Source organism: Diabrotica undecimpunctata, chromosome 4 (assembly GCF_040954645.1).
Source record: "Diabrotica undecimpunctata isolate CICGRU chromosome 4, icDiaUnde3, whole genome shotgun sequence".
NCBI lineage: Eukaryota > Metazoa > Arthropoda > Insecta > Coleoptera > Chrysomelidae > Diabrotica > Diabrotica undecimpunctata.
In genome coordinates this window covers 46,117,987-46,145,090 of record NC_092806.1, presented here as the reverse complement: position 1 = coordinate 46,145,090, position 27,104 = coordinate 46,117,987, and the positions used below count along the sequence as shown (strand labels likewise).

Below are 27,104 nucleotides of genomic sequence, written 5' to 3'. Positions count from 1 at the left end.
TAGATTCGCAGGACGGGGAACGTATAAATTCAATGTTAGAACATTTAAAGGAAAACCAAATTAATTTACAAAATCAACTTCAAATGCAATACTCCGTAAGCCACGAAATAATTAAAAATTTTAATCAAACTGTAGTCGACATTCAAAATAACGAATTAAATCTTAAGTCTAAAATACTAGAAATCAAAGATATTATTAACTTTCAAGGAAATCTTGAAAATGTCGTCTATTTAAAAGATTTGTTCAATGAAATGCTAATTATTTTTAATTCAATACTAAATGTTTTAGAAAACATCGAAAACTCCCTCACATTCTGTAAACTTAAAACCTTACACCCAAGTATTATAAAATCCCGAGACTTACTATTAGAAATAAGAAAAATCTCTTCCCATTACCAATCCCAACTTCCTTTTGAAGTCAAATATGAAAATATATTAAATTTTGAATCTCTATTAGAAGTTAACTGTAAAATAGACAAAAATAAAATAACTTATTTTCTTTCTATACCTATTGATTTTGAATTAGAATTTGAACTTTTTTATTTACTACCTACTCCAACAGAACATGAATCAGAATTTTTAACAATAATTCCAAACACAAAATTTTTGCTGAAATCTAAAAATATAATAAAACCTCTAAACGACATATGTACTAAAGGTAAAATATTCCAATGCCCTGGTCACCTTCAAAACAATAATAATTTTAAATGCGAAGAACAAATAATAACCAATGGAAATTCTTCTGAATGCCAATATATCGAAGTTGAAATTTCAAAAAATCATATAGAAATCATCCCAGAAGTAAACCAATTTTTAGCTATATTTCCTTCGCCAGAAAAATTAACTATAAATTGTCCACAAGGAACAGAGATTAAAACATTAACCGGAATATATCTTAGATATAGAAAATTCGAACTGCAAAATAACATTTAGAAATCAAGAATTGGTCTTTTTAGAAAAAACATATGGACAACCACTTATAATAAACAAACCAAAAATTCAATTTAATCCCACAAAAATTGTACCAATGAAAATTAACCTTAAGTCACTGGAACTTAAAGAAGTGCATACCAATGGACCATTTCCTATTCCGACGATATATACAAAATTCCACATTCCAAGCGTATGGACTATTCTACTGTATATTGGTATTATCCTATCTTTATTATATTTTATTTACAAAAGAAAACAACAGAGGAAAGCAACAAGAACATCAAAACAAAAAGAAAACAAAATTCAACTTCCTGAAAGAGCTTCATTTTAAGGGGAAAGGAGTTATAGTGAATAACCAGCAGTGTATGCAAATAGTTGTAGGACATTGCCCAAGCCGCGTCTACTGTTTAAACATATCTCCGGTTAGCTAGAATTACATTTTTATCATTCTGTGTTGTTATGCATGTAAATATTAATTTTATAGTTTAGTTTAGAATCTGTTCTCTTCAATGAAACTTGTCTTTGTAAAAATTGTTTAAATAAATCTTTTTAAAAATCGATATACCGAGTGTTCCAAGTTTAGTTATATATATATATATATATATATATATATATATATATATATATATATACATATCTTCACATATTGATTCCTATATTAACTATTTTCTCTTTTGTCAAACAGGCGTCTTCCAATTCGAAGGAACAAAGTCACTTCTGTTTGCCTTTCATTCATCTCTACCTTCATTCGTCTCTGTTGTTCGACGCCTTCATTCGCCTCTACGATCATTCGTCTCTTCATTTATCTCTACTACTTACTACTACCTGTGCTGTTCCTGTCTGGCTGCTTCTCTTTTCGTCTGCCTAAATCAATTTGAGAGATTATGGATTGACGACCGTAATTCGTTACCGTACCGGCAGTCCCAAGTACCTGTTGCGAGGACAACGTGTCAAGTGCCTTTATTGAGAGCGTTCTATAAACGAACGTCACTACCTGTGTCCACCTGTTGCCTACTGTATTGTGAGTGTCGACAATTTTTACCTAAATCGTATAGAAGTGATTTACGACTTATTCAGTTCAGTTACTTTGTCTATTTATAGATGTTTACTTTAACTTCAACCGAACGAATTATCAGTATAGGTAAACTTACGATATAATATATACGTATAAATTACGAACCATTTGTTTTATATTAATGTAGGTTATATTTATGATAAATGTTATGCATAGATTTGAGGTGATCACGTTCAAAATATAGTAAATGTTTACGTATTCTCAAGGCATAATAATATCTTATTTAACGAATATTGACAATTATAATATTCCTTGCTTTTTTTTCTATTCTGGAGAATACTACATTATTCAGAATTATTTTTCAAAAAAGATACTTTTTGTTGTATTCGATAATAAATTGTGCAATCACTTATCTCGTGTCATTTAACTGTGTAGTAAAAATTGTTATAGTGCATTTTTTTGACTACTATACCTCAATATAACTTTGTTGACGAACTATTTGCCTTTTATTTTTTTGTTATGATATCAATTTATATTTTTGTGCACGGTGTATCTCTTTCAGGCATTTTTATTGATTTATATTATTATTTGTTTTATCATATAAATAGTGTATATGTGTCGAAATATTAAGTGTTTACCGCACAATCATAATACCTTTTCTCCCACGGTTTACTTTATTCTCGCGTGATTATCTTAACTGTACCTTACCTTTCTTGTTATCTTATTCTATATGTCTTAAGGTTTCCTTGTTCCTCTAAAAATAGGGTGGTGCCCAAATATTTCCCTTCTCTTATCTTCTAACTTCTCTTCTCTTTATCTTCTAACTTCTCGCCCCTTTATCTTCAGTACTTCTCTAACTGATTCTTTATATTTGAGCTGTAATAAGAGCCCCGACCAAGATACCTCTATAAGACTGAAGCCCGAGCCTAGTACCTTTCTTTGTGTAATTTCTAAAAGAAATAGCACTGACACCAAATTTAATGTTTTCATTTTGAACTATCCCTTGGCAGACCAAAGTTTATTTTTTTATTGCTCCACTTAACGAGAGCTCGGATGGGCACGTCGGCGTCGGCTTACTGTTCGAAAGTCAAACTAATACTATTATATAATAACTAATAATAATTACAAAACAATAGTAATTACCTATTATTATTCTTAGGAAATCTAAATAAAATTCCTTTTCCTATCACAGATAAACTTCCGCGAAACGCACAAACGTAACCAGACATTTTAAATATAAATTAAACTTTTAACTATAAACTAATATATTTAACTTATATACTTTAACTATAACTATAAACTTTTAACTATAAATAAATTATATAAATGGTCAAATGCACTTATTGAGTCGAGTATTTACCACAGACGCCTACGAACTATCGTAAAACAACCAGAGTTAAAGAATAAGCACGTGTTGATGACAGCTAAGAAGTAACACCAGAATTGGGCATGCGTATATAAAAATGGTACACGTTTTAGAACGGTTGTGTCGCTTCTCTGTGTTCATAGTTCTCTGGTATATCTAATCAGTTGGAGCAAGGTGTATTTCCCTCCACGTGTAATATGTCCGAGATATTCCAATTTTCTTGTTTTAATTGTATTTAAAATTTCTATTTCTTTATTCATCCTTCTGTGAAACTTAATTGACGGCTAATTTGAAGCACCGGGAGCAAATGTGAAAAATGTCCATTATGAATATTGTCTAGATACTTTAGTCACAGTATATTGCTAAAGAATTCTCTATTAAGCAATATACTGTGCTTTAGTAAACTAATCACCCCTGTGATAAGTCTTTAAATATTTTTTTTGCAGATCCTCCACATTTGATTTAACTTGCCCGAAATCATGTAATTGATCATGGTTTTGTTATTGACAATAAAATAATCAACAATGATTACTTTGAAGCGCTACTAAATATATTGAATTCAGAATTGACAATTGCGCATAAATTGACACTAGATCATCTCTGATGGCTCTATGAGTCATGATGTTTAAAAGGCTCTCTGAGTCAAAGAGACCTGTAGTTTAATTATTGTTAAATTCTGTAGCAAAAGCTATTAGCTATACTGGAGAAAATGGACTCATGCCAAAAGATAGTTACTGGAACACGAAATGCATATGGTACAGATTTAGATAAGCAGGCACGTCTACTATATTATATTCGCCTAACAGAAAAGTAGAATATAAACACTAGGGACGCGTGATATATTCATTCCCGATATGTAGAGATGCTGAAGAGGTATCTACTTATTACAAAATCACTTATACTGTAACTGATTATATACAAAAGCGTATCAAAAGTAACAAGTAGAAACTCACAAGTAACGACAATCTACACCTCTAAACAAAGACGCATAATTTGCAGTTTTAACAGATATGGATTCAGTAATTCTTACGAATCACATTTATGTCTGTTGAATTTAATTATATAAATATAATTTTTACTTTTAATAGCTCTATACATGTGTGTGTTGGTATAATTATAGTGTTGTTTTATAATTGTAGTGTTATTTAAATAAACTTAGAACTGTGAACATTTTTAAGGTGTTTGCTGTTTTCTCTCAACTTAAGTAAATTTAATATTATTTTGACTCTATTATAAGAATTATTATGATGATAAAAGGGTTGCAAGTGTGAGTCTATAATTGAACAGATATATTAAAAAGGTCAATACTCACAATATAATATTTACTTTCAAAGTTTTACAGAAGCGATCGGTTTCGGGCCTTACAATATTTGCCTCATCCTCAGGCCCAGCAAAGAGTTTGTTTTGTTAAAAACGAATAATATAGATATCGCCAATAAGAAGTTTTCCGCTTACATTCAGGGTACTGTCTGTCTTCATATTTTCCTTATGACAGTATCATTGTAGTGAGGTGATATGTTGATCATTATATATGTATGTAAATAAAAGGTCTTACAAGGTAACGACCTTTAGGTCTTTACCTTGTAAGAACCTGTGACAAAAACAACAAAAAAAGGACATCATACTGTATAATATGTGATTTTCCATCTTCCACAAGTTTTTAAACTATATACAGTCCGGATGTGGCAGCTTATACTGTATGTGTATTTGTCTTTAACTACTTTTAATTTTATTACAAATCAGAAGATAATCCTACCTTTTTAATGATAAAAAAACTTTGACAACAAAAACTAGAACATCCAAGAAGTATTTTAAGGATCAAAGACAACAACCTTTAGCAACAGTTACACAGTTAGAACACATTAATGCTCAACCATAGAACTGATATAAAAAATTATGTAGCAGCTAAAAATACAACTTTTAAGTTTGCCGACATGAAAAATTTATTTGATGAAGCTCCATCCACCATAACTCCGCAAAAATGGAAAAATTGTGTACAGCATGTTACCCAAAAGGTGGAACCAAAACTGTGGGAGTTAGATAACTTAGTAGAAGCCAGTGTAGATTCAATTATAATAAACCCTGACGATGATAGTACATCTAGTTCCTCAGAATAATATTTTGCACTAAGTTTAAGTATTTGTGGATTAGGCCTACCGGGGAAACCACATAAAAAAACGCACCATTATCACTCTACCTCTATGGTGGTGTGGAAATGAGTTCTCTTCTTCTTGATGTGCCTATCGGTGACGAATGTTGGCGATCATCATGGCAATCTTCACCTTATCTCTCACAGCGCGGAAAAGCTGCATAGATGTTGTGTTGAACCAGGTTCTGAGGTTCTTCAACCAGGACGTTCTTCTTCCTGGAACCCGTTGTCCAAATATTTTTCCTAGCAGGATGGCTTGTAGAAGGGTATATCTGGATTCATTTCGCATAATGTGTCCAAAGTACTGTAACTTTCGAGATTTGATGGTGGTCAGTACATCTCGGTTCTTCTTCATTCTTCTGAGGACCTCCTCATTGGTGACTCGGTCAGTCCAAGGGATTTTAAGTATTCTCCGATATAGCCACATCTTAAATCCTTCTAATTTTCTGCACATATCTTCGTTCAAGGTCCACGATTCAACACCATAAAAAAAACAGAGAAGACGTAGCATCGCAGCATTCTTACTTTTATACCAAGAGAGAGGTTGTGGCTCTTGAAGAAGGCCCCCATCCGGTTGAAGCGGTTGAAGGTGGATCTAGCTTTTGATGTGGAAATGAGTAGCAATGATAAATAAAAGATACGAAATTATTCGAAATTACATAAACAAAATGGAATATTTTAAAAATGAAAAACTGTAACCCATTTTACTCATTGTACCTATGTAGTTTTCCAGTACTTATTTTTCGTAATTCGATATTACTTATATGTAATAGTAAAAAGTTTTTTTTCATCATTTTCAAAGAAAACCTTTCGTTTTACATCCGCAAAGTATGTTCGTTTGTGCGTTGTCGCCTATGCAATACTTGGGGACGATGTATCGATGGATTCACATATAGTTTTGTCTCCTGAATCAAAATCTGAAAACGGCATTTTGATATCTCGAACCATCTTCGACATAACCGGCATCAAAGTCAAAAATAGCCACGTCACAATTCTTCTAAATATACATTCGTTTCTGCTGACACAAATAAATGTCAAATCGAAATCGAAACGTCGACTTAATAAATTTTATTTATTAATGTTAATGTAATGTTAAATGTATAAGTCTATCTACCCAATAATATATGTATAAGTATTTTCCCTAGCTGTTACACAAGAAGAGGTCTCTTTTTATATCATTAATGATAATATTATTACTTATTTCCAAATATTGGTCTTAAAGCGTAAAATGTATAAAAAAACTCTCTATTTTTTGCCTTTTGATTAATACCACAATTAACTAATGATGTGTGAATGACAGTTTACAAAAACTAATATTTAAGTATACTTCTTTGGAAGATTAAACATTGATGACTATTATTTTAACAGTAATCCTAAAAATTATAAATTAATTAACTTCAAATTCAGATGTTATAGACTGCTAGAATTTTAATACAACCCTGTACAATTATTATATAAACATCAGGTTTTGCGTGTTCTGTGCATGCATTTGTTGACCGCTACTTTTCTGTTAAATGAATTTAGTTTAGATGAAATGTCAGAAATGGTCAATTCTAGAGAACTTTTTTCTTATATTCGACGAATGGGTGGTGCAAATGATCATCCTTCGCCAATAGAATTTAAATGTTAATTAAGGTGGTATATTTTAGAAAAATATTCGGCGGCGATATTTACAGAATGTCGCAATACTGTTGAAACTAGTGAATCTGGCGTAAGAAGATATTTGCTTGACACAAAAAATGCTGTCTAATTTGGTAGAAAAAACTAAAGGTTCGAAAGAATCTCAGTCTGAAGAGGACAAAATAATTCAAAATACATTTATAGAAGTTCACTACTTGGAGGAGAATCATATAATTAACGATGACATTTTGAAAGTCGCAGACAATTATGAGGTGAAAGAAAAAATTAATCTGGACTCTTTAAAGTATATTGCTGGTTTTGTTGTAACAAATTCAAACATAAATATAGTTTAGGCAACCCTACAAAATTATGACATATATGGAACCAGATTGGCTACAGACAATCTCTAGAGGTTCTCTTTTGTAATTGTAATTTGTAAAATGTAATTTTTATTACAATCAATTGTGATTTAATCCCATATATATATATATATATATATATATATATATATATATATATATATATATATATATATATATATATATATATATCCGGTATTTTAGGCGTCACGCCCTTCCGGTACGGATCTATGGAGGAGTATCACCGAGCCACAAGCCCTTATCTCTTGCCGTACTGCTCCACCATAGGCCGATCAGACACCAGCATATTCTAGTCTAAGCCTCAGATTCATCTAGAATCTTAAACTGCTGCGTTAGACTTTTTGTTTTTCTGTACACCGAGCTGGGGACCGAACCCACGTCCACTGAACCACTCGCAGTGAAGCGAATGAGAAGCCGGCCTCCCAGCCCGCTTGGCTATCTGACCGACAATCCCATATAAATACAATATTTAATTATTGGTTAACTAATATTTTAAATGAATGGTCATCAGTGGTACTATAGCACATTATGAGCCAAAGCCTTCTATCTATAATCCTTTCAGTATTCGACAGTTTGTTATGTCATTAAGGTACCTATGTCTTGTTCCTACCCTGATTCGTCGTCCGACGCATCCTTTTTAGTTAAAAACTTTTCTATTTTAATTTTAATCGTGTAACCTTAATATATTTTCAATCAGGTTCTCTGAAATGTCTATACAAATGAATGTTACAACTCCTGCGCCACAATATTCGCTCTTTCACTTCTCCACATATTACTTACAATAATTTCACACTCCAAATGCTTAAAAATGTTTGATATATCAGATGGTATTACTTGCTGTGATCCCAAAATTCATGTTTTAAAAATTTTCCTTAAGTATGCGTTTTCAAATGCTTCTTCAAATAAATTTTATGAATAAATTTCCTACAACAAATTTCACACGTAAATGGCTTTTCACCAGTGTGCATTTTCAAATGGCTTTTTAAATTGGTAGATTGAGTAAATTTTTTAAAACAAATTTCACATTCAAAGGGCTTTTCACCAGTATGTGTTCTCAAATGACTTTTTAAAGAACATCTCTGAGCAAATTGCCGTGAACAAATATGACATTCAAAGGGCTTTTCACCAGTGTGGGTCCTCAAATGATTTTTCAATCCACCTGCTCGAAAAAAGTTTTTAGAGCAAATTTCACATTCGAAAAGTTTTTCACCAGTATGAATTACCAAATGTCTCTTTAAACTCTGGGCTTCAGTAAATTGTTTAAAACATATTTCACATTTAAAAGGTTTTTCACCAGTATGAGTTCTCAAATGTCTTTTCAAATCACTAGCGTTAATAAAGTTCTTAAAACAAATTTCACATTTGTAATTTGTTTCTCCACTATGCGTTTTCAAATGTCTGTTTAAATCACACGCTCGTGAAAACTTTTTACAACAAACTTGACACTCACACATTTTGTTTCCAGTCTGAATACTCAAATGTGTCTTCAGAGTAGTTGCATTAGAAAATATTTCAAAACAAACTTCGCACTTGTAAAACTTTTCATTGTGAGCATTCAAATGATGTGTCTCCTGACTGTGTGAAGCTTCACATTCAAAAGGTTTTTCACCAGTGTGTATTTTCATATGTCTTTTAAAACTACCTTTTAGAGCAAATTGTTTAAAACATATTTCACATTTAAAAGATTTTTCACCAGTATGAGTTTTCATATGTCTTTTCAAATCATGGACTCTAACAAAGTTCTTAAAACAAATTTCACACTCGAAATTTTTTTTTCCAGTATGAACACTCATATGATTCGTTAAAGTATCAGCACAAGTAAACTTTTTAAAGCAAATTTCACACTTGAAAGATTTTACTTCAATGTATGTGTTCAAATGATTTATCAAGTCACGTTTATCATTAAAATTACTAGAACAAATTACACATTTTAAAGAATTTTCACCAGTATGTATTTCCAAATGATTTTTCAATTTCCATTCTTGGGTAAATTTCGTAAAACAAATATCACATTCAAAAGGTTCGCCACCAGTGTACATTGTTAATTGCTGTTTTAAATGACTTATTTCAGAACTGTGCTTAAAACAAATATCACATTTTAGTTTACCATGGTGACATTTTTCTTCATAGTCCTGACGCATATATTGTTCCTTAATTTGTATTATCTTCTTCTGCGGATGACCTAAAATAAAAAGAGAACCATAATTTTTTTATTTTTTATGCAACCACATGCTATTACAGTAGCAACAGCAAACAGAACTCTCTATGGTCTCCAGCAATATCTGAGAAATAAAAACCTAAAGCTTGCAGTAAGGCTCAACATTTACAAGACCTTAATAAGATCTGTTTCGATATATAGGGCTGGAACATAAACTTTATTCCAAAACGACGAGACTACTTGGTATCTTAGAGAGAAAAATACTTCGAGAGATTTTTTGGCACTAAATGAAAATGAGCTATGGGGTCGAAGATATAACTTTGAATTATACTAGCTATACACAGATCCAAATATTGTATCATTCATTATAGTGCAGAAGCGAAGATGGACTGGACTTATTGCTGGGATGTCAGATAATGAGTACATGAAGAAATTGACATTCTTAAACCCAAAGAGCAGAAGAATTAGGGAACGACCGCGATTTATTGATAACGTAGAAAATGATTTAAGATTCTAAGAGTAAGAAGATGGAGGGAAGTTGCTAGTAATCGACGGGAGTGAGGATTTTTCTGCAAGCCAAGCTCAACAAAGCATTGTCGAGCCAATTAGGATGATGACAATATTACAGTCCAATTTTTTTATCATTGTCGTTTTCAAAAAAGTTAACAATTGTGAACAATTCGTTCACGCATTGAACAAGCACGAACTGCATTCGTCAAAATGAAAAAACTGTTGACAGCGACGCATTTTTATGACTTTAGATGTTAAGTGTTTCCCTTACTCCTATACTGTGTGAAAAGCTGGACATTAAATAAGGATACCTCAAAACAAAATAGAGGCCTTTGAAATGTGGGTCTACAGACGTGTTCTCAGAGTGTACTAAACGGATAGTCACAAGCCAGGAAGTGCTAGAGATAGTGAATATTGAAGGTGAAATTATATTTACTATAAAGAAGAGAAAACTTGAGTTTCTTGGCCACGTCTCTAGAGGAACAATATATGAGTTCCTGCAGACGAATTTCTTGGCTGTGAAATATTCGTGAATAGTTCAAAATGACATTGGTCGAATTATTCCGTACAGTAGTTTTGAAAGTGCAAATTGCCATGTTGATTAACAACCTCCACAGGAGACGCTGAATGCAAGAAGAATGTTTTTAAGTTGAATCACTTTTACGTGAGTAGTTCCAATAAGAAAGTTTCATATGTCACACAATGCATGTCATAATCAATTTATTGACGAAACTATTTGGCAGCATACATTTGCACATTTTATATTTGAGAATTGTGGAACTGCAATGTGCGGGGGCGTATCTAACATCCAAGAAACAGGTACGGTGGAAGTGGCGATACAGTATTGTGTCTGCGGCAGCCTTCTGGGCCATCACTTGTTTTCGGTTGCATGTATTGGTAGTGGAAAGAAAAGACTATATAGAGAAGATACCTATTGATAAATAAGTGCGTACCAAATTGATGCAACTAAACTGTAAAACAACACAAATAACACAAAATGCAAACAACCAAACAATGTAAGGATATAATACTACTGCCGAATAACGTATCGAAATACTAAACGTAAACAGAAAACGCAGAGCTAGAACTAGAAAAATATTGTTCTAAAATTCGCAAAATTGCAATTCTCAAACCGTTCAAATATTTCAAGTCACGTACAAAGCATTATAGTTTATAGTCGTCATCATAAAAGGTCGGGACACCGGAAAGGATTAAGTTTATGTTTATGGGAATAGCAGATAGCAGATATGAGATGATAGTTGCCGAAATGCCGAATATGCCTATTTAAAAATTTGCATTCTTAAATTTAAACTTACAGGTTTTATTAGTTAATGTTTTTATGTTTATGTTTTTAAGATTTCCAGGCACTGCTTAAAAAACGTTGCCTCTGCATGCGTAAAATAATATAAAATAACACATTTTTACATATATTAGACGATAAGATGGGGCCCCTGATATATTGGGACCCTCCAGCAAGCTTCATGCCGCGGGGGCCTCTGTTAGCTGATGATGTTCGGTATCTTCGAAAACCGATAAATTATTGTCAAAAGAAACAAATCTAGAAAAATCTTCGTCCGTCATTTTATCGAGTTTTGGGTTTTCCTCATAAAGGCTGATTTATAAATTTTACGTTGGCGTTCGCCGTTGACCTTGGCGCTGGCTATCATTATACCGCATTTATAAACTTTCGGTTGGCGTTGGCGTTAAAGATCATTTCTAACGTTACATTTTTTATTTGGTTTTATTAATTTTTGCTTGAAAATTAATACAATGGAAAATGAAAATGCTCGGCCTTTGTTAGGTGCAGTGGCACTTATACACGATACTTTGTATTCGAGCAGCAATGAGCCTTCTAAATAAAAGACAACGTCAATACAAACGGAGGCCCATTAACCAGAACAGAAAGACAAGAGGTAATTTTAATTATTATACAAATATAAAAAACTGGGATACATAGCAGTTTTTTAAATATACCAAGATGCGGGTTTCAGTATTTGAAAAATTACTGCAAATGGCAAAACCAAAAATAAATGTAAACTATCGCTTTGATGGAATTTCTAATATATATGAAATATAGAGCAAGCGGGGTACAAACTTACTTTGGTAACCTGTCCATCAGGGTCTCAGATGTGAACGTATCGATGGCCTAATTTGACCTTGGGGGTGTACAAGAAGTGATCAACAATGACCAGAGGGTTGTAAGAACTCTTCGCTGGATCTCTTCTTCTTTCCCGAAGAAGTCATCGACAATGACCAGAAGGTGGTCGCTATCTCTAGATCTCTTCTTCTCAGCCGAAGAATTCTCACCTTACTTGCATATTTGACACCTGTCTCTGCTTTGTCTTACATGTCATGAAGAAGTAAAAGAAGAGGTCGACAATAACCAGAAGGAGTATCTTGAGTGGAACGGACCACCTAGTATGTCGAGTGCAAAACTCATCGCTTATCGTTTCATCTCCTTTCTTTTCGTTAAATTTGTAAAGAATGATCGAAATAAATTTGTATTGAAACTTGGAAAGTTTTTAGGTGTTGGTGAGTCAAAAAATAAATTGTTTGTGTACGGACTTGCGTAGTCGTATCTGTCTAGCCTAGCCTAGCCGATCTCATTTTTATTCTTGAAACTTGTAGAAATTGTAATCCGAGAGGTTTCATTTAGGTATATATTTTTTCTAGTGCTGTATCATTTCATATTTATCATCTTGGATTACTTTATCTCTACATGTTTTACATTTACTTAAGGAACATAAAGAAAAAATAACAACGTAACAAATATAAAAGTTTAGTTATACAAGATTTAATTCATAATATTGGTAAATAGCTATGTCGTTCCATAAGTTTGTTTTAACGTCGATCCAATACGACCACGACACGTACCTTGCGCAAATGAATGCGTCTCTGTGTTCATCTGACAAAAATCTTCTTTAATTTTAAGTACTCCCATACCAGAAGCTGGTAAAGGTAGGTGGATTAAGGACTGAAATAAAAAAAATCAATAATCAATAAGAAATTAATATTTCTTACCAGTGTACCTTTTTATGAATCAGGCATAACAATACAATGTAGTTTTAGTGTCCTTGTGAACTTCTAAGGATCTTTCACAAAAACAAAAAAAATTCTTACAATCAAAACATGGTATTGTTCCATACATTTTGTTATCCCAGAAGATTGTAGGTAGAGTTTGAGTTATGGTTCTTTCCGTCTTAAATCTTAAGTTTACAAATCGTTTTTGGTCTATAAAAACTCCTCACATTTATTTAATTGGGACTAAAATAAAGAGGAGCTTTATTTCAGTCGTCATAAAAGTTATGAAAATATTTATTATTGTTTTTGTGTGTATTTTGTGTATTTTGTTATTATAGTCCATTTCCATCATATTGATAGCACATTATGTATGCAAATCCCTAAACTGTTGATACGGGTGACTCAATGAAAAATAGATATTTGTCAACAAGTTTACAGAAGTATATAGGAAAACAATTTTAAATTGAGTATGACCACCAGGTATAAAGGTTGAAGCAGAATAGAATACAATAGTTTTGAGGGTTACTAATCCCTAAATAAAGTTGCCAGTGTCGGAGTGATGGAGATTAACAGGTACTAATGAATTTGCAAGAAATGTAAGATGTTTATTTTATTGGTTATATATAAAATAATTTGTGGCCGTAACAGGGGCCGATTTGTAAAAAAAAATGAATATTATTTTAATCAAATTCCATTTCAGATTCACTGCTTTCTTCAGAATCTAAGGAATCTTCAACTCCAATGTTAATTATTACCGGTTCCAGCATTGCATCGGTCATATTATCCAAATTCCACGTTTTATTTTCTTCCTTGTGAGCATGACTCACAGCACAGCAACAGCATTTTTCCAATTTTCTGGAGTTACTTTTGATAAGGAATGTTCTAATAATTGTTGTAAGTCTTCTAATTTAAAAGTTTTGTTGTTGCGTCCGACTTCACCCTTTACTTGAGACCATATATTTTCTATCGGATTCAGATCACAGTGGTATGGGGGTAAACGTAAAATAATTACATCACGGTTTAATGCCATTTCATCAATTATATATTTTTTATAAGCTGCTTTATGTTGCCTTACAATAGGTAATAATTCCTTTTTTGTCGAATTCTCCTTGTACTCAATTGCGTGTTTATCCAACCATTCGATTATCTCTCCTTTTTTCCATGCCGTTGTTGGCAATTTTTCTGCTAGTCTTGAATGGTAACTAGCATTATCCATGACTATGACAGAATTTTTTGGAATTAAATCCAACATTTGCTCAAAATATTCTTCAAAAACGTCAGCAGTCATTTCCTCGTGGTAATCTTTGGTTGATTTTGAGTCATAACTTAATAATCCACCATTGACAAAACCGTATTCGTTTCCAATATGGGTTATTATGAGTCTGCGTCCTTTTCCAACGGGAATATTGTTTATTCCAGTAGATACACCTTCGATGAATGCCTGACAGGAACTTTTCACATTTGTATCAACCCATAGATATGGTACAGTATGACCTTCATTTAGCCAAGTCTCGTCCAAATAAAAAATTGTTTTCCCTTCTTCTCGGTATTTTTTAATAGTTCTTAGATAATCTCGTCTCCAACATACAATGTAATCTTTTTCAATTAAAACGGATTTTCTTCCATTCTTTTGCCAACGAAATCCCATCCCTCTCAATAGTCCCCATAATTTCTTGTTGCTTATGATTGGTAACTCTTCGTTTTCTCTAATTAATGTTTGGATTTTGTCCAATGTTGGAAATTCTTTGTTAAAAAAAAATGAGTGTGTCAGGCGATAACTTGTATAGAAAACAATAATCACCTTTAAATTACTGTTTACATTAATTTATTTCGTGAAACATTGAATTCTCTCGGTAATCACCCGGGTATAATTAACAATAATCGTGTGGCATATATACCGACGTTTTTTACGCACAAAAAAGGTACAGTGAGATTAGTGGACACTTATTTTACAGAAGATTTTTTAAAAGATAATGAATTGTTGACGGCATCTTAAAATATTAATTTTTTTTATTTATTTCAAAACAAGTATAGGGTGACGCCTATGGTTTTTTGACCTGTTGAGGATTTGCATACATAATTTGCTATCAATATGATGGAAAAGGACTATAGTGTGTTAAATAAGAATATCACAAAAAATTGTATTTTTATTTTTATTAAAAAAAAAAGATTGCTTCAAGAGATATAGTTAAAATACAGTTGAACAAAAAACATTTGAACTACATTGGTTAGATAATTATAATTAACAATTACGGTCATGCATAATTATACAATAAGCTGTTGTGTTAGCTGATATATTATTTGTTTATATTTCTTGTCTCATATCGACACTTCCTGATTTAATTGATTCATTTTGTCTGCTGCAATCAATAACAAATATCAGAGCAACAGCACAGAATTATAACAGATTCTATAATTGTAATTGTATAACAGATTTGTAATAGTACGACGGTTGAAATTGTGCATGCATTTCATATGCAATGACATAAAGTCTTTTATTAAAGTTCGAGTTCAAATTGTCATACGGGTACATTTCAGAATTTAGAAATAGTTTTAAGTTTGTAACATTACAATGATCAAAATAGCTGGCATCCTCTTTTATTGCATTATTTTAAGCAGTTTGTAATACAAACAAAACAACAGTCTCTCTAGTAGACTAGTAGTTTTTACATTCCAGTTAAATTTCATTGTCTGAGGTAGTAGAGGAATTTCATGATATTCCCAGCTTCTAAATTGGATCCATTTTCTATAAATTTATATAAACGTAACTTTTCTGAATCGGACACTTGAATATGAGACATTTTCCATATGAATTTAAATAATTCAACTTTTGGTTTCAGTTCAGTTTATCTTGTAGACATCACTGCATTTAAATCTATTGAACATCTTATCAATACGAATTCTTGGCGTATGTTAATAAGAACTTTGTAAAATACACTACTAACCATAGTATAATACATCAAAATCTGCAAAACTTATTATCAAAGTATACAAATTTCTCTCAAATTTATACAGATGCTTCAAAATCAACAGATGGCGTGGGAGCAGCAGTTATATCCTCTAATATGTGTCAAAAATATAAGTTGCCAATACACTATAGTACTCTTAATACAGAATTATATGCCATATACGAGGCACTCGCATATATTATATCCTCACCAAATCAGAAATATATAATTTTGACTGATTCACTAAACTCACTACAATCTATAGGAAGAATATACCCAGAGAATCATATTCTTGAAAACATAAAACACAATCTGATAGTGATAGAAAATTGTAATAAGGAGGTAATCTTTATTTGGATCCCATCACATAATGGTATTAGAGGTAATGAAGAAGCAGATAAGTGTGCGCGTGAAGCCGTCAATTCAGCTGACTCTATTATTGTGAAATACGTGATAGCTAGTGATGTTTCAAGTGTTATCAAATCGCGGATCCTAAGTGAGTGGCAAAACCGGTGGGAATTTTCAGTGTCCAATCTTCGGAATATTAAACCGGACATTAAACCATGGAGATGTTTCCCCACTAAAAGAAGGGATCAAGTGACAATAACTCGTCTTAGATTAGGTCATACCAGTGCCACGCACAAGTTCTTAATTACTAAAGAATCCGAACCAAAATGTGAGCAGTGTAACGTTAAACTCTCGGTGAAACATGTTGTAGACTGTCCAATTTTCTCCACAGCAAGAATCGATTATGGTATCTCAACAAACTTAGAGAAAGCACTTGGTGCAAATTGTTCATTCACAAACATGTTAAACTACTTAAAAAGCTATTAATTTTGTTAATATATAATATATTTAATATTTCAAATCTGATTCTCCCTAATAACCTTCGGGTTGATGCGAATTTGTAAATAAAAAAAAAACTTTGTAAAATCCTTCAAAAAATCCAAGTACAAATTTGAGTGGAATACAAACATTAAAATTTCCTGATTTGTCAGCAACTGTTGGTGTGTCAGTAATACTCCAGCCTATGCTGTTGTATCGATTAAATTCAGTTTGTGTGAACGAAGCATAGTTTTCCATTGTCGTTGTTATACCTAAATTTCTCACTCTATCTATTGCACAGCCTCCGATTTCATATCGAATTTCATCAAATAAATACATCAAACCATTATTAACAAAGTGCAAAGTATTACTTTCTTTCCCATCATTCGTTAAACGTCCTTCAATATACAGATAACTCTCAGAAGGTAGGGTGTATATATCTTGAGTCTGAATTGGTATTCTTATCTCATCCCAATGATTAAAAGTTGTGTTGGTATAGGGTAAATGACTGTGCATTTCTCGACTCACAACTGAATTGTCAATCAACACACAATCTGCAATATTTAAAATGTTAAAACTCATATTTACTCTTCTTACAAGTACATCTCAAGAAAATTCTAAGTATTCTAGTATTAAAAAAGAACTTTATTCTACACCAAGTGTTTCTTCTTGTGCTTTTCTTTTTCTCCGTCACTGTCCTTGTTGTGTTTAACTTTAAATCCTAGTGAGGTTAAAAAGACTTTGTTTTCTGTTGTCAACGGCTTGAGCGTCTGCTTATCACTAACATTTTTATCAAAACTCTTAATATTATATACACTGTCCACACCTGGATTAAATTTGTTACAGCTGTATATTAAAACCATTATTTATAGTTTTTTAAATGCAGTCTTAACGTAATAACTTCTCGTGTAAAATTAACAAGATTTTTTTTGGAGGGTTAACAGGAGTTGAAATGTCTATATACTTACATATTCTCATCAATTTGGTAGGTGTCTTGGAGAATACGATTCTTTGTCTAAATGTTTCATGAAACTGTGTGTGTTCCAGTTTGATTTCTGGTCAAGGTTTATTGCAAGGTATTAGACAGTTTCTTTTTGCTGTAGCTAATGATTAGTAGTTATTCTTGTAGTCTTTTTGAAGTTATACTTCTTTACGCGCGCTCCACATTGGTAATTTGTACGGGAGTGAATCGGTGAAATCATTACATATGTAAGATAATGAGTAAGAGAGAGACAGAAGATATATTTTCTCTCTCTTCATCTCTCGAGAATAAAAATGTTCCTTTTGTATTTATATTTAATATTATATATATTCTATATATAATATTATATATATACTATAATATTTATTAATATTATTATTTATGTGATGTTTTGTATTATTTATTAAATGTTCATAATTATTTTAGTCTTTTGTATTTCAAAATAATAATCTCAATAAATCACTATATGACCGAGAACTGTCAATTTTGAAATACGTTTGTGTCATGTCTAATTGGCAAATATTTTACGTGTTTGGTTCATACGCTGGTGTATGTGAGTTCGAATCCCAATATGAATTCCCTTTTTCATTTTTGAAATATTTAAAAACCCCACGTTATTTTTATTAAATGTATGTAATATACGCAAAAATGCTAAATTTTAAAATAAAATGAAAATTTACAACATAATTCGAGTTGTTGGTCTTATTATGTTTTTGATTGTACTTCTATACGCGCGTTCGACGTTGGAAATTTGTGTGTATTCGTATATAGTGAGTAAATCGGCAAAATCATTACATATATGTAAGATACATATAGGTAAAAGAGAGACAGAAGATATATTTTCTCTCTCTTTCTCTCTCGAGAATAAAAATGTTTCTTTTGTATCATATTTAATATTTATTAATATTGTTATTTTTTTATTAATATTATTCTCATGGTAAATTAAACATATTAATAAGTTATGTATATTGTCATTTTTAAATACTTATGAATATTGCATTTTAATTTGTATTGTATTATAATATTGAATTATGTGGCAGTGTATTGTATTGTATTTTTATATTAATAACAAAATTAACAATGCATTTTACTGCAGAGTACCTATGTGTAAAATTTTTTTTTTGCATTCAACTCCTTTTATACATATATGAAAATAAAAATATATATTTTCATTAAAATATTGATTCAATCCTTCATTTACTTACTATACTCCTATTATAGGTCAAATGTTTATATACAGCAAACGATTCACCATATACCTGTATACCTAATTCTTTTTCTCTTTCTGCTCTCTCTTACCTATAGCATTACATATGTAATGATTGTGCAGATTGACTCCCATATAAATTTGTAACGACGAACGCGTGTATAGATAGAAGAATAACTTCTACCGGCAGTCCCACTGGACTGCCACATCCGTTTTTTTTATTAATGTATTGAAGATCAGCCAATACTCACAATTTTGATTAGTTTTATTGTTGTTGAATTTTTAGGCTACCGTTTAATTTATTTATATCAATTTTTTGTTGTTAAATTTTTTAATCATTTTACAGTTCTCATTTAATTAACATTATATAGTATCAACTTTCTTACTTAATTAAGCTTATAGTGTAGCATTTAAAAATTCTTTGGATATGTATTGAAATCCCCTCGTATTTGTTAAAATATCAAAGAATATTTTAGTGTATTTCATTTCCCATTCGTACGTATTAAACCACCGAAATTCTTCCAATTCATCTTTACGTCGCCGAAGTTAATGTAAACCATTTCATAGTTTGTTTATATTTCGCAAGATGCGTATTTTGTCGGTATTCTTTGATCGAAGCCTCTTTTATGATATTCTGCATTTCAAATAAATATTCCAGTTTATATGTTTTGTTTATGCTAAGTTAAGCGAATGAATTTAAAAGATTATTAGATCACTCTCGGTAAAGCCTGTCGCTGTTAAAGGCGTGTTTAGTTTTGTTGAGAGTCCGAATTTAGCATCAAATTCGTAATTTTTTTTCGTTTTTAGCAGTTTTACAACAGTTTTTGAAGATGGCCTCATGTTGCCATTGTGCTGTGCCTGTTCCAGTCTTTGAAGGAGACGAGTTTTCAAGGTTTGTGTTCCAGCCGGTGCTGGTTTCCGCCCTCATCTTCTTAACCCTGGTCGTCATCCCGGACCTGCCCCCAGTATAATTCCAGCATGATTCCAGTTCCCGACCCCAGACATGCAGAGTGAAATTTAAGGTAACTTTTTGTGTTAAATTTTACCGTAAAAGTCAAGATAGACATTTTTTTTAAATAATAATTGCTTTCATTATTTAAAAAGATAATTTTTTTATTTGCCACAGTTTATAGTCCAGTAACATTTATAAGTTTTTGTAGCATCTCCCGAGTTTGTAAATAAATAGAACACATGTAAGTTTTTCTTTGTTATTTTTATATTTACCTTTGTGACTGTCTTTATATATTATATGTATTTTTGAAACTGTTTGTGGTGAGACACAATAAATGTTTAATTTTTTGTAAACCATTTTGTTTGTTTATCTTGACTAACTCTCTAACCCTTTTTTTAGTTTCATTTGAAAAGATATATTTTTTATGTTTAATAATTATTTCAATAGTTAGAACTACCTGTTGTAATGGTTATAATTTGGCACCTTGAAGCGGCGTCCTTTTTAAATTGCTAGAGGTATTTCCTGTTTTCTTTTGTTTTGTTTGCCCCAAGAGATTCACATTAGTAACCCTTTGTTTCATTTTTTGTAGTTGCCCCAATCCGACCACTTGCCATTTACTTATCCACGACCCCAGCTCTCCAAATAAACCCTGAGTGCCGTTCGCACTAGTATCGATTATTTTGCTTGCCCTATCTCCGCCCCAATAATGTCTGTCCCCAATTTTCTACCCCTTATAGTAATACCCCATGTGGTAGGCAAAATAATTCGTTACAATAGTTGTTGGCATGATTTAATTTAATTTTGATTTTAATTCTTGTTTTGTATTAGGTGTTCATTCTTTGTTTCATGTTGTTTTTAGCTTATAGTTTTTGTTAGAACAAAGACCTATGTACTGTGGCCTTATGTTGGGGTATATAAATATTGTAAGCCTCGATACCGGTAGCCCAAATTTCAACAACAATAAAAAACTACTTAAAATTGTGAGTATTGACTTATCTCCTATACATTAGTATTATGGACTCACATTGGGAACCTTTTCATCATTTGTTTTTTTTTTCCTGATTATAATAGCGGTTTCACTATGAGCCGTCCGTCTGGTATTGTAGGTTATGTAGTTTGGTATTTTAATGTAGCTTCTACTTGTAAAATAAGTCTTTGATATTACCATTACATCAATGGCATGCCCAATAATAATGTGTCAGTCCATTGGCTGTATGTTACAGTCATTTTAGGAGGTTTAACATTGATGACATTTTTCTCCATAAGTATTGACTTCAGTTCGAACATTATTAGAATATTTTGAGATATACCATCCTGAGGTTGTTGTTTACTAACATTTGTGAATAGATTATGTCTGTGTTGATACTCTTTTCAATGTTCTGGTAGATTCTAAAACCTGCATATAACTGGTTGTCTCATTAGATTTCTCAGTAAATTGTTGGGATGTTCTGTTAATCTGTCTTCATATTTTCAAGCAAAGTTACTAATTTTTTTACTATTGGTTTTTGGAGGTCATACCTGATAATATTATTTGTTACATACCACAGAGCATTTATGATAATCCGAAGAACTTTTGGCTGGTCTCTCTTTAATATTGGAGTTTGATGCAGTTTTCTGAAGTTTTATTCTGTAACTCCAGATAGGTTTTAGGATTACTTTGTAAAGATCTACTCTTTTATTTAATGAGATTGATTGCCCAGAAGTGCATGTATAAGACAAGACAAGTCAAGGAGACGTAATATCGCCAAATTTTTTCAACCCACCCCTAGAAGATGTCTTCAAAACTACAAATTGGTTAACCTATGGCATTAACATTAATGGCAACAAGTTAAACCACCTCAGATTCTCTGACGACATAGTGATTATAACGAGCACATTCGAGGAACTGCAAATTATGATGAGGGAACTAGCAGCCAGCTCCCAATACGTCGGCCTAAAAATGAATGTAAAAAAAAACAAAAATAATGACAAACACAGATGACCCCAGACGTATAACTATAAATGGCAGTGAGATAGAACAAATCCAGGAATATATCTACCTAAGCCAAATCCTGAAACTTGACAAAGAGAACCAAAGTGCGGAAATTACTAGAAGAGCAAGACTAGCATGGGCGGGATTTGGAAAACTTAGTTGGATACTTAAGAACCGCAAAATACCCCAATACTTGAGGAGCAAAGTGTTCAACCAATGCATCCTTCCTATCATGGCATATGGATGTCAAACCTGGACCCTAACCAAGGCAAACATGAATAAACTAGCCACAGATAAAAAGAGGAACGACTGGGTAAGATCCAAAACAAAAGTCGAGGACATAACAACAAAAATTGCCAAACTTAAATGGAGCTTCGCGGGCCACACTGCTAGACAAAAAGACCAACGTTGGAATACTACAATACAACATTGGAGACCTTACGAAAGTAAACGACCAAGAGGAAGACCACAGATGAGATTGGTTGAAGACATCAAAAGAATAGCCGGAACATATTGGATATATGTTGCTCAGGATAGAGACCAATGGAAGGAGTTGGGAGAGGCCTATGTCCAAACAAGGATGCCAGAAGGCTAAGAAGAAGAAGAAGAAACATGTATAAATTTAAATATAATATTTATTTTTTTATTAAAACATCCTGCATATTTATCAATCCACAAGCTACTATTAGAACAGGATCTATGAGAGGAATTAAATTATGGTCCACACAAGCATGAGGAAGTAACATGTGAAACTTTCTAAACCTATTTATTACCTGTTCAATATGTATCCTTGATGTTATGATAATACTTAATTTTTAGTGCAGGGTGTAAACTTTGAGGGGGGTACATTTTTTAGCTTATAGCAAACATAAGTCTTTAAGTCAGCCATCACTGCCTTGTTAGGAGGTACACTCTAAGTAATTACAATCTTGTACTATCATAACATCAGTAGGTGTTCCACCATATCCGCCAGAGATAAAATTGACCAAACCATCTGACATACATGAAATTAAATATTTTAAGGTGTTACATTTTTTGTACTCTGACCAAGTAAGTGATTAATGGGGTGCATCTGATGGCTTTTCAAATCTGAATTTCTACGCAATCAATGATAGAAATGATATTTGCATATCTACTTCTAAAAGATAGGATAAATTTTTATAAATGTCTGGTGTTGCCCACACAATCAAGTCTTTCAGTTTTGATGCAATAAGAGATATTCTTGCAGAAAAGATTCTAGTGATAATACTTTGTGAATGTCCAAATTGTAATGCCAATATGCTTAAGGACTCATTTAATTTAATTTTCTTAAGGGTTATTAATATATGTATGGTAGGAAGCAGGATATTATCACTTAAAAGTTTTATTAAGTGATACAATTGTTTAGTTAATCCAAGCAACCTTTTTGGCTCTTTTTCAATAGTAGTTAGCATGCTACTACACATTACATTTGTAAAACCTTCCTCATGTTCTGAACTAAACCATTCATCATCCTCTGAAATATCTTGCACTGAGCTTAACTCAGATATGCAAGTTGGTTCATAATCAGCAGATGCTACAGAAGAATTAGATGATATAGAAGTATCAGCTGGGTTATCTGTAAATAATTTTCTTTTTAAAACAGATAGTTTTATTGGTGAAGTTCCTATATTGTTCATTAAAACAGAAAGCAGTGACAGTGATCCATTTTCCTTTTCAGTAGGTATATATACAGTTACACTTTTACTTCTACAATTCGGTATTGACTTGCACAGACTTGTCACTATGTAATTTATCTTTAATAAGAGAAGTGCTGTGCCCAACTTGATTATTACCGCATAGTTCATTATAGAAAGTACCGGGTCCAATTTGATTAATATCGTAGACATTTATATAGGAAGTACTAGGACTTCCTTCGTAATTATTTCATTGTGGAGGTTCACCAATTTCTTAATTACTACTTCGGATAGCCAACTCTGAAAGGGCTTCATTTACCAGTGTTAATCTTTGCCTTTTGACTACACACATTCTCTCAGCTGGTAGTGACACATCCATTTTTGACACTAAAAGAAATGGTTCACAACTCCTTTCTTCAATTATAGGTTACGTTTTTCTCCTTGCTGCTTCATTATGGTATATTCAATATAATTTACTGTATCTTCATTAACCTAAAATAAATATTCAATAAACAAAAATTCGTAAAATTACTAAAGTTTTTATAGAAAGTTTTACAGAACATTTTTAAAGTAGATTAGGTTAAGTTTATACCACATTTCTTAATATATAATAGTTAATGCAAAACTTACTTCTGATTAATTTACACTAAGTTGAATATAAAATGATCTTCACAACAATATAAACATGACATTGGAGATACATTATCTTCATTTTACACCACTGTTTTCATACTTTCGCACTGTTTTCAATATGAAAAACCAATTTATCTGGTGTAGTTCTAATAGTGTTTTTACACTGGGGTACCATACAATACTTGTAAAAAGGTTTTTTTGCTTCGTTCATGATTTCAAAGCTGACATTATGTGTAAGTATGATGAAGTAACTAAAACCCTTACATTGGTAAACAAACAGACATGACAAATGATGTCACTTAAAGAGCGTACTACATGATAGCGTTTGAATAGCTCAATATTTATTCAAACTTTTTAGTTTCATTTTGAAAAATACTTTTAATGTTTTTAAGTCTATTTATATTTTTTTCTGTTATAAAGACCTAAATTATTAATTTAAGACAGAAAAAATGCATATTCCCTGTTATGAAAGCATTAAAAGTTATGAATTTTCATTATATTTGAATTATTTATTGAGTATCATCATGATGGAATCTTTGAATTACAAAAATCAGCTATTGCTACTTGCTAATAAACTTGATTGCAATTCAATGTTAGCTCAAAACCAACAACTAAGAGAGGTCCAATTACACAGTATTTACATACCAACATAAAAAAAATTGAGTCTAAATATTCATTTACAACTTGATAATTACATTTTTAAAAATCATGATAGAAGACATCATATTTAAGAAACAAATTCAAATTGGCTGCATGTAATAATATAGTATAAGCTGAATAATGTTGCGAAGTATTCAATAGAGTATCAGTTGAAATCGACAAAACTGCATCCCTCTGAGTACAGAAAACTAGATCTAAAAATTTATTATTAAGGTTAGTCAAAGCATTTACTTGTAACATATTTTGAAAATTGTAGCAAGTACAAATAATATTTGCTGGAGAGTGATGCACACACTCCGCTGTAACACCATTAGTAAGATTATCCCACAATGCCTCAGGTAGGTTGTGGTCACCACAAAAATACATAATTTACAATCACTGAATCTATCTGCTAAGTCCAACATACAGGTGAAATGCTCCTTATATATAGACCCAGATGACCATGGAGGAAATTACACAGCAGCAATGACTAACTTTTTAGTACCACACATTACCTGTGTAAAAACATGTTCCACAGAGAAATCTATAGGCATAATTATCATTGAATGAAGGCACTTATGGACAGCAATAAGAACACCACCACCATGAGTCTTTGAACTAGTTTGAGTGTCCCTGTCAGGTCTATACACATTAAAGTCACTCAATCCCAATTCAGCATCTAAGATTCTAGATGTAAGCCATGTTTCAATAATAATAATAACATAAAAAAGAGACTCGCAGCATGTCTGAAATTCTGAAGTTTGGTGCACATACTTTAAACATTCTAAAAATATAAGCTCAATGATCGTTTTTTGAATTATTGGATTTACTGACAATGATTTTGGGTACCCCATTAAAGTACCAACAGGGACCAACACCATAGTGGGCCAGAAGTGATGAGGAAAAAACAATGCTATTTGCCAAACACCTAGCTCAAGTATTTACTCCCAACAACCTGCATTTTGAGGTTAGTTTTAGATGTTTTTATCTAAACATCTAAAATTTTAAGTTGGGCCTTAAAAGTTCATATTGTAAGTTGATAAGAAAAGCACAATACATTCTTTCATTAATTAACAATAATAAACACATCTTTGCTATTACATTCCTTAAAATCCTACATAATAAAGCTTTAATATATGTTAAAAAATCTACAGTAAGAAATCCATAATTTCTACTAAAACTTACTATTTCTGTTAACTTCATTTGAACTATTTGTCTCCAATTTTTTTATATTCGTCTTCTTAAATTTATTTTGGCTGTGATTTACGTTACTTTCCTCCAGTTCTTCCTTTATTTCAACCTTAACATTTTGTATTGCAATAATATAAGATGTTTTACTAGTTTCGTCTTTTACTGAATGGTTTTCTAGTGTAATATTGGTAATATTCTCTGTATAAGACTCTGCTAATAGAGGTTCTTCTGTATATTTGTTTTCAAGGGTATGTTCCTCTACTTCTAATTTAACATCTTGCTTAAGGAAATCTTTATCTTCACTGCAAGTTAATACTAAATGGTTTAAAGAATCTTTAAAACCTACACTGAGCTCCATTTCGAATTTAAAGAATTTAATTCTTATTCTTAACTAAAACAGTTCCAATTTACTCACTATTCACTATTTATAAATAATAAACGTCATATCATATGATCATAATAAACCAAATAAACATAACATAGCAAATAGGCAACGAATATAGACGCAGATGCATATGCGTCTATGTTCATTGGTATCATGCAATGACATATATATAATAAATATTTATGTATAAAAAAATTATATTTATAAAAAATTTGCTGAAATGTTTTTAATAAATCAACAGAAAATAAAAGAAAAGAAAACACACTATGCAGGAAAAAAGTTGAACCAATTTAATAATTTTTGATAAAATTTTTTATTTTTTTTGCAACGATTTTCCGACAGGCGAATAATTGTAAAATGCTCGAAACATAGAAACTCTATTAATTCCGCAAACTTCCAATGGTTGGCTTTGAGATTTGTTTATTGTCATTTTAGAAGCCAAAAACACGGGAAACTGTAGAGGTGTTAAGACTTCGTCCTAACTGTATTCATTTATTTTATTTTAAACGTGGGTAGGAAACGCGGAACTGCAAACCCGACTCTGGATTCTTCGCGACAGTTAGA

General features: G+C 31.8%; 1 protein-coding gene across 4 annotated transcripts in view; it reads right to left on the bottom strand.

The window, feature by feature from the left end:
* Positions 1-26,621, bottom strand: part of LOC140439477 (uncharacterized) — a 36,997-nt gene extending 10,376 nt beyond the window's left edge. Inside the window, exons 1-3 of one of the 4 annotated variants that reach the window (XM_072529405.1) lie at positions 26,150-26,621; positions 13,005-13,104; positions 6,610-9,644 (exon numbers count right to left, since the gene is read on the bottom strand). In XM_072529405.1, coding sequence (XP_072385506.1) covers positions 8,335-9,644; positions 13,005-13,104; positions 26,150-26,167 — 1,428 coding nt within the window. In that variant the 5' untranslated portion in view covers positions 26,168-26,621 and the 3' untranslated portion in view covers positions 6,610-8,334. Of the gene's footprint in view, positions 1-6,609; positions 9,645-13,004; positions 13,105-26,149 lie in introns of those variants that run through there. The other 3 variants (XM_072529407.1, XM_072529404.1, XM_072529406.1) reach the window with 3 other exon arrangements.
* Between the last annotated feature and the right edge of the window lie 483 nt (positions 26,622-27,104).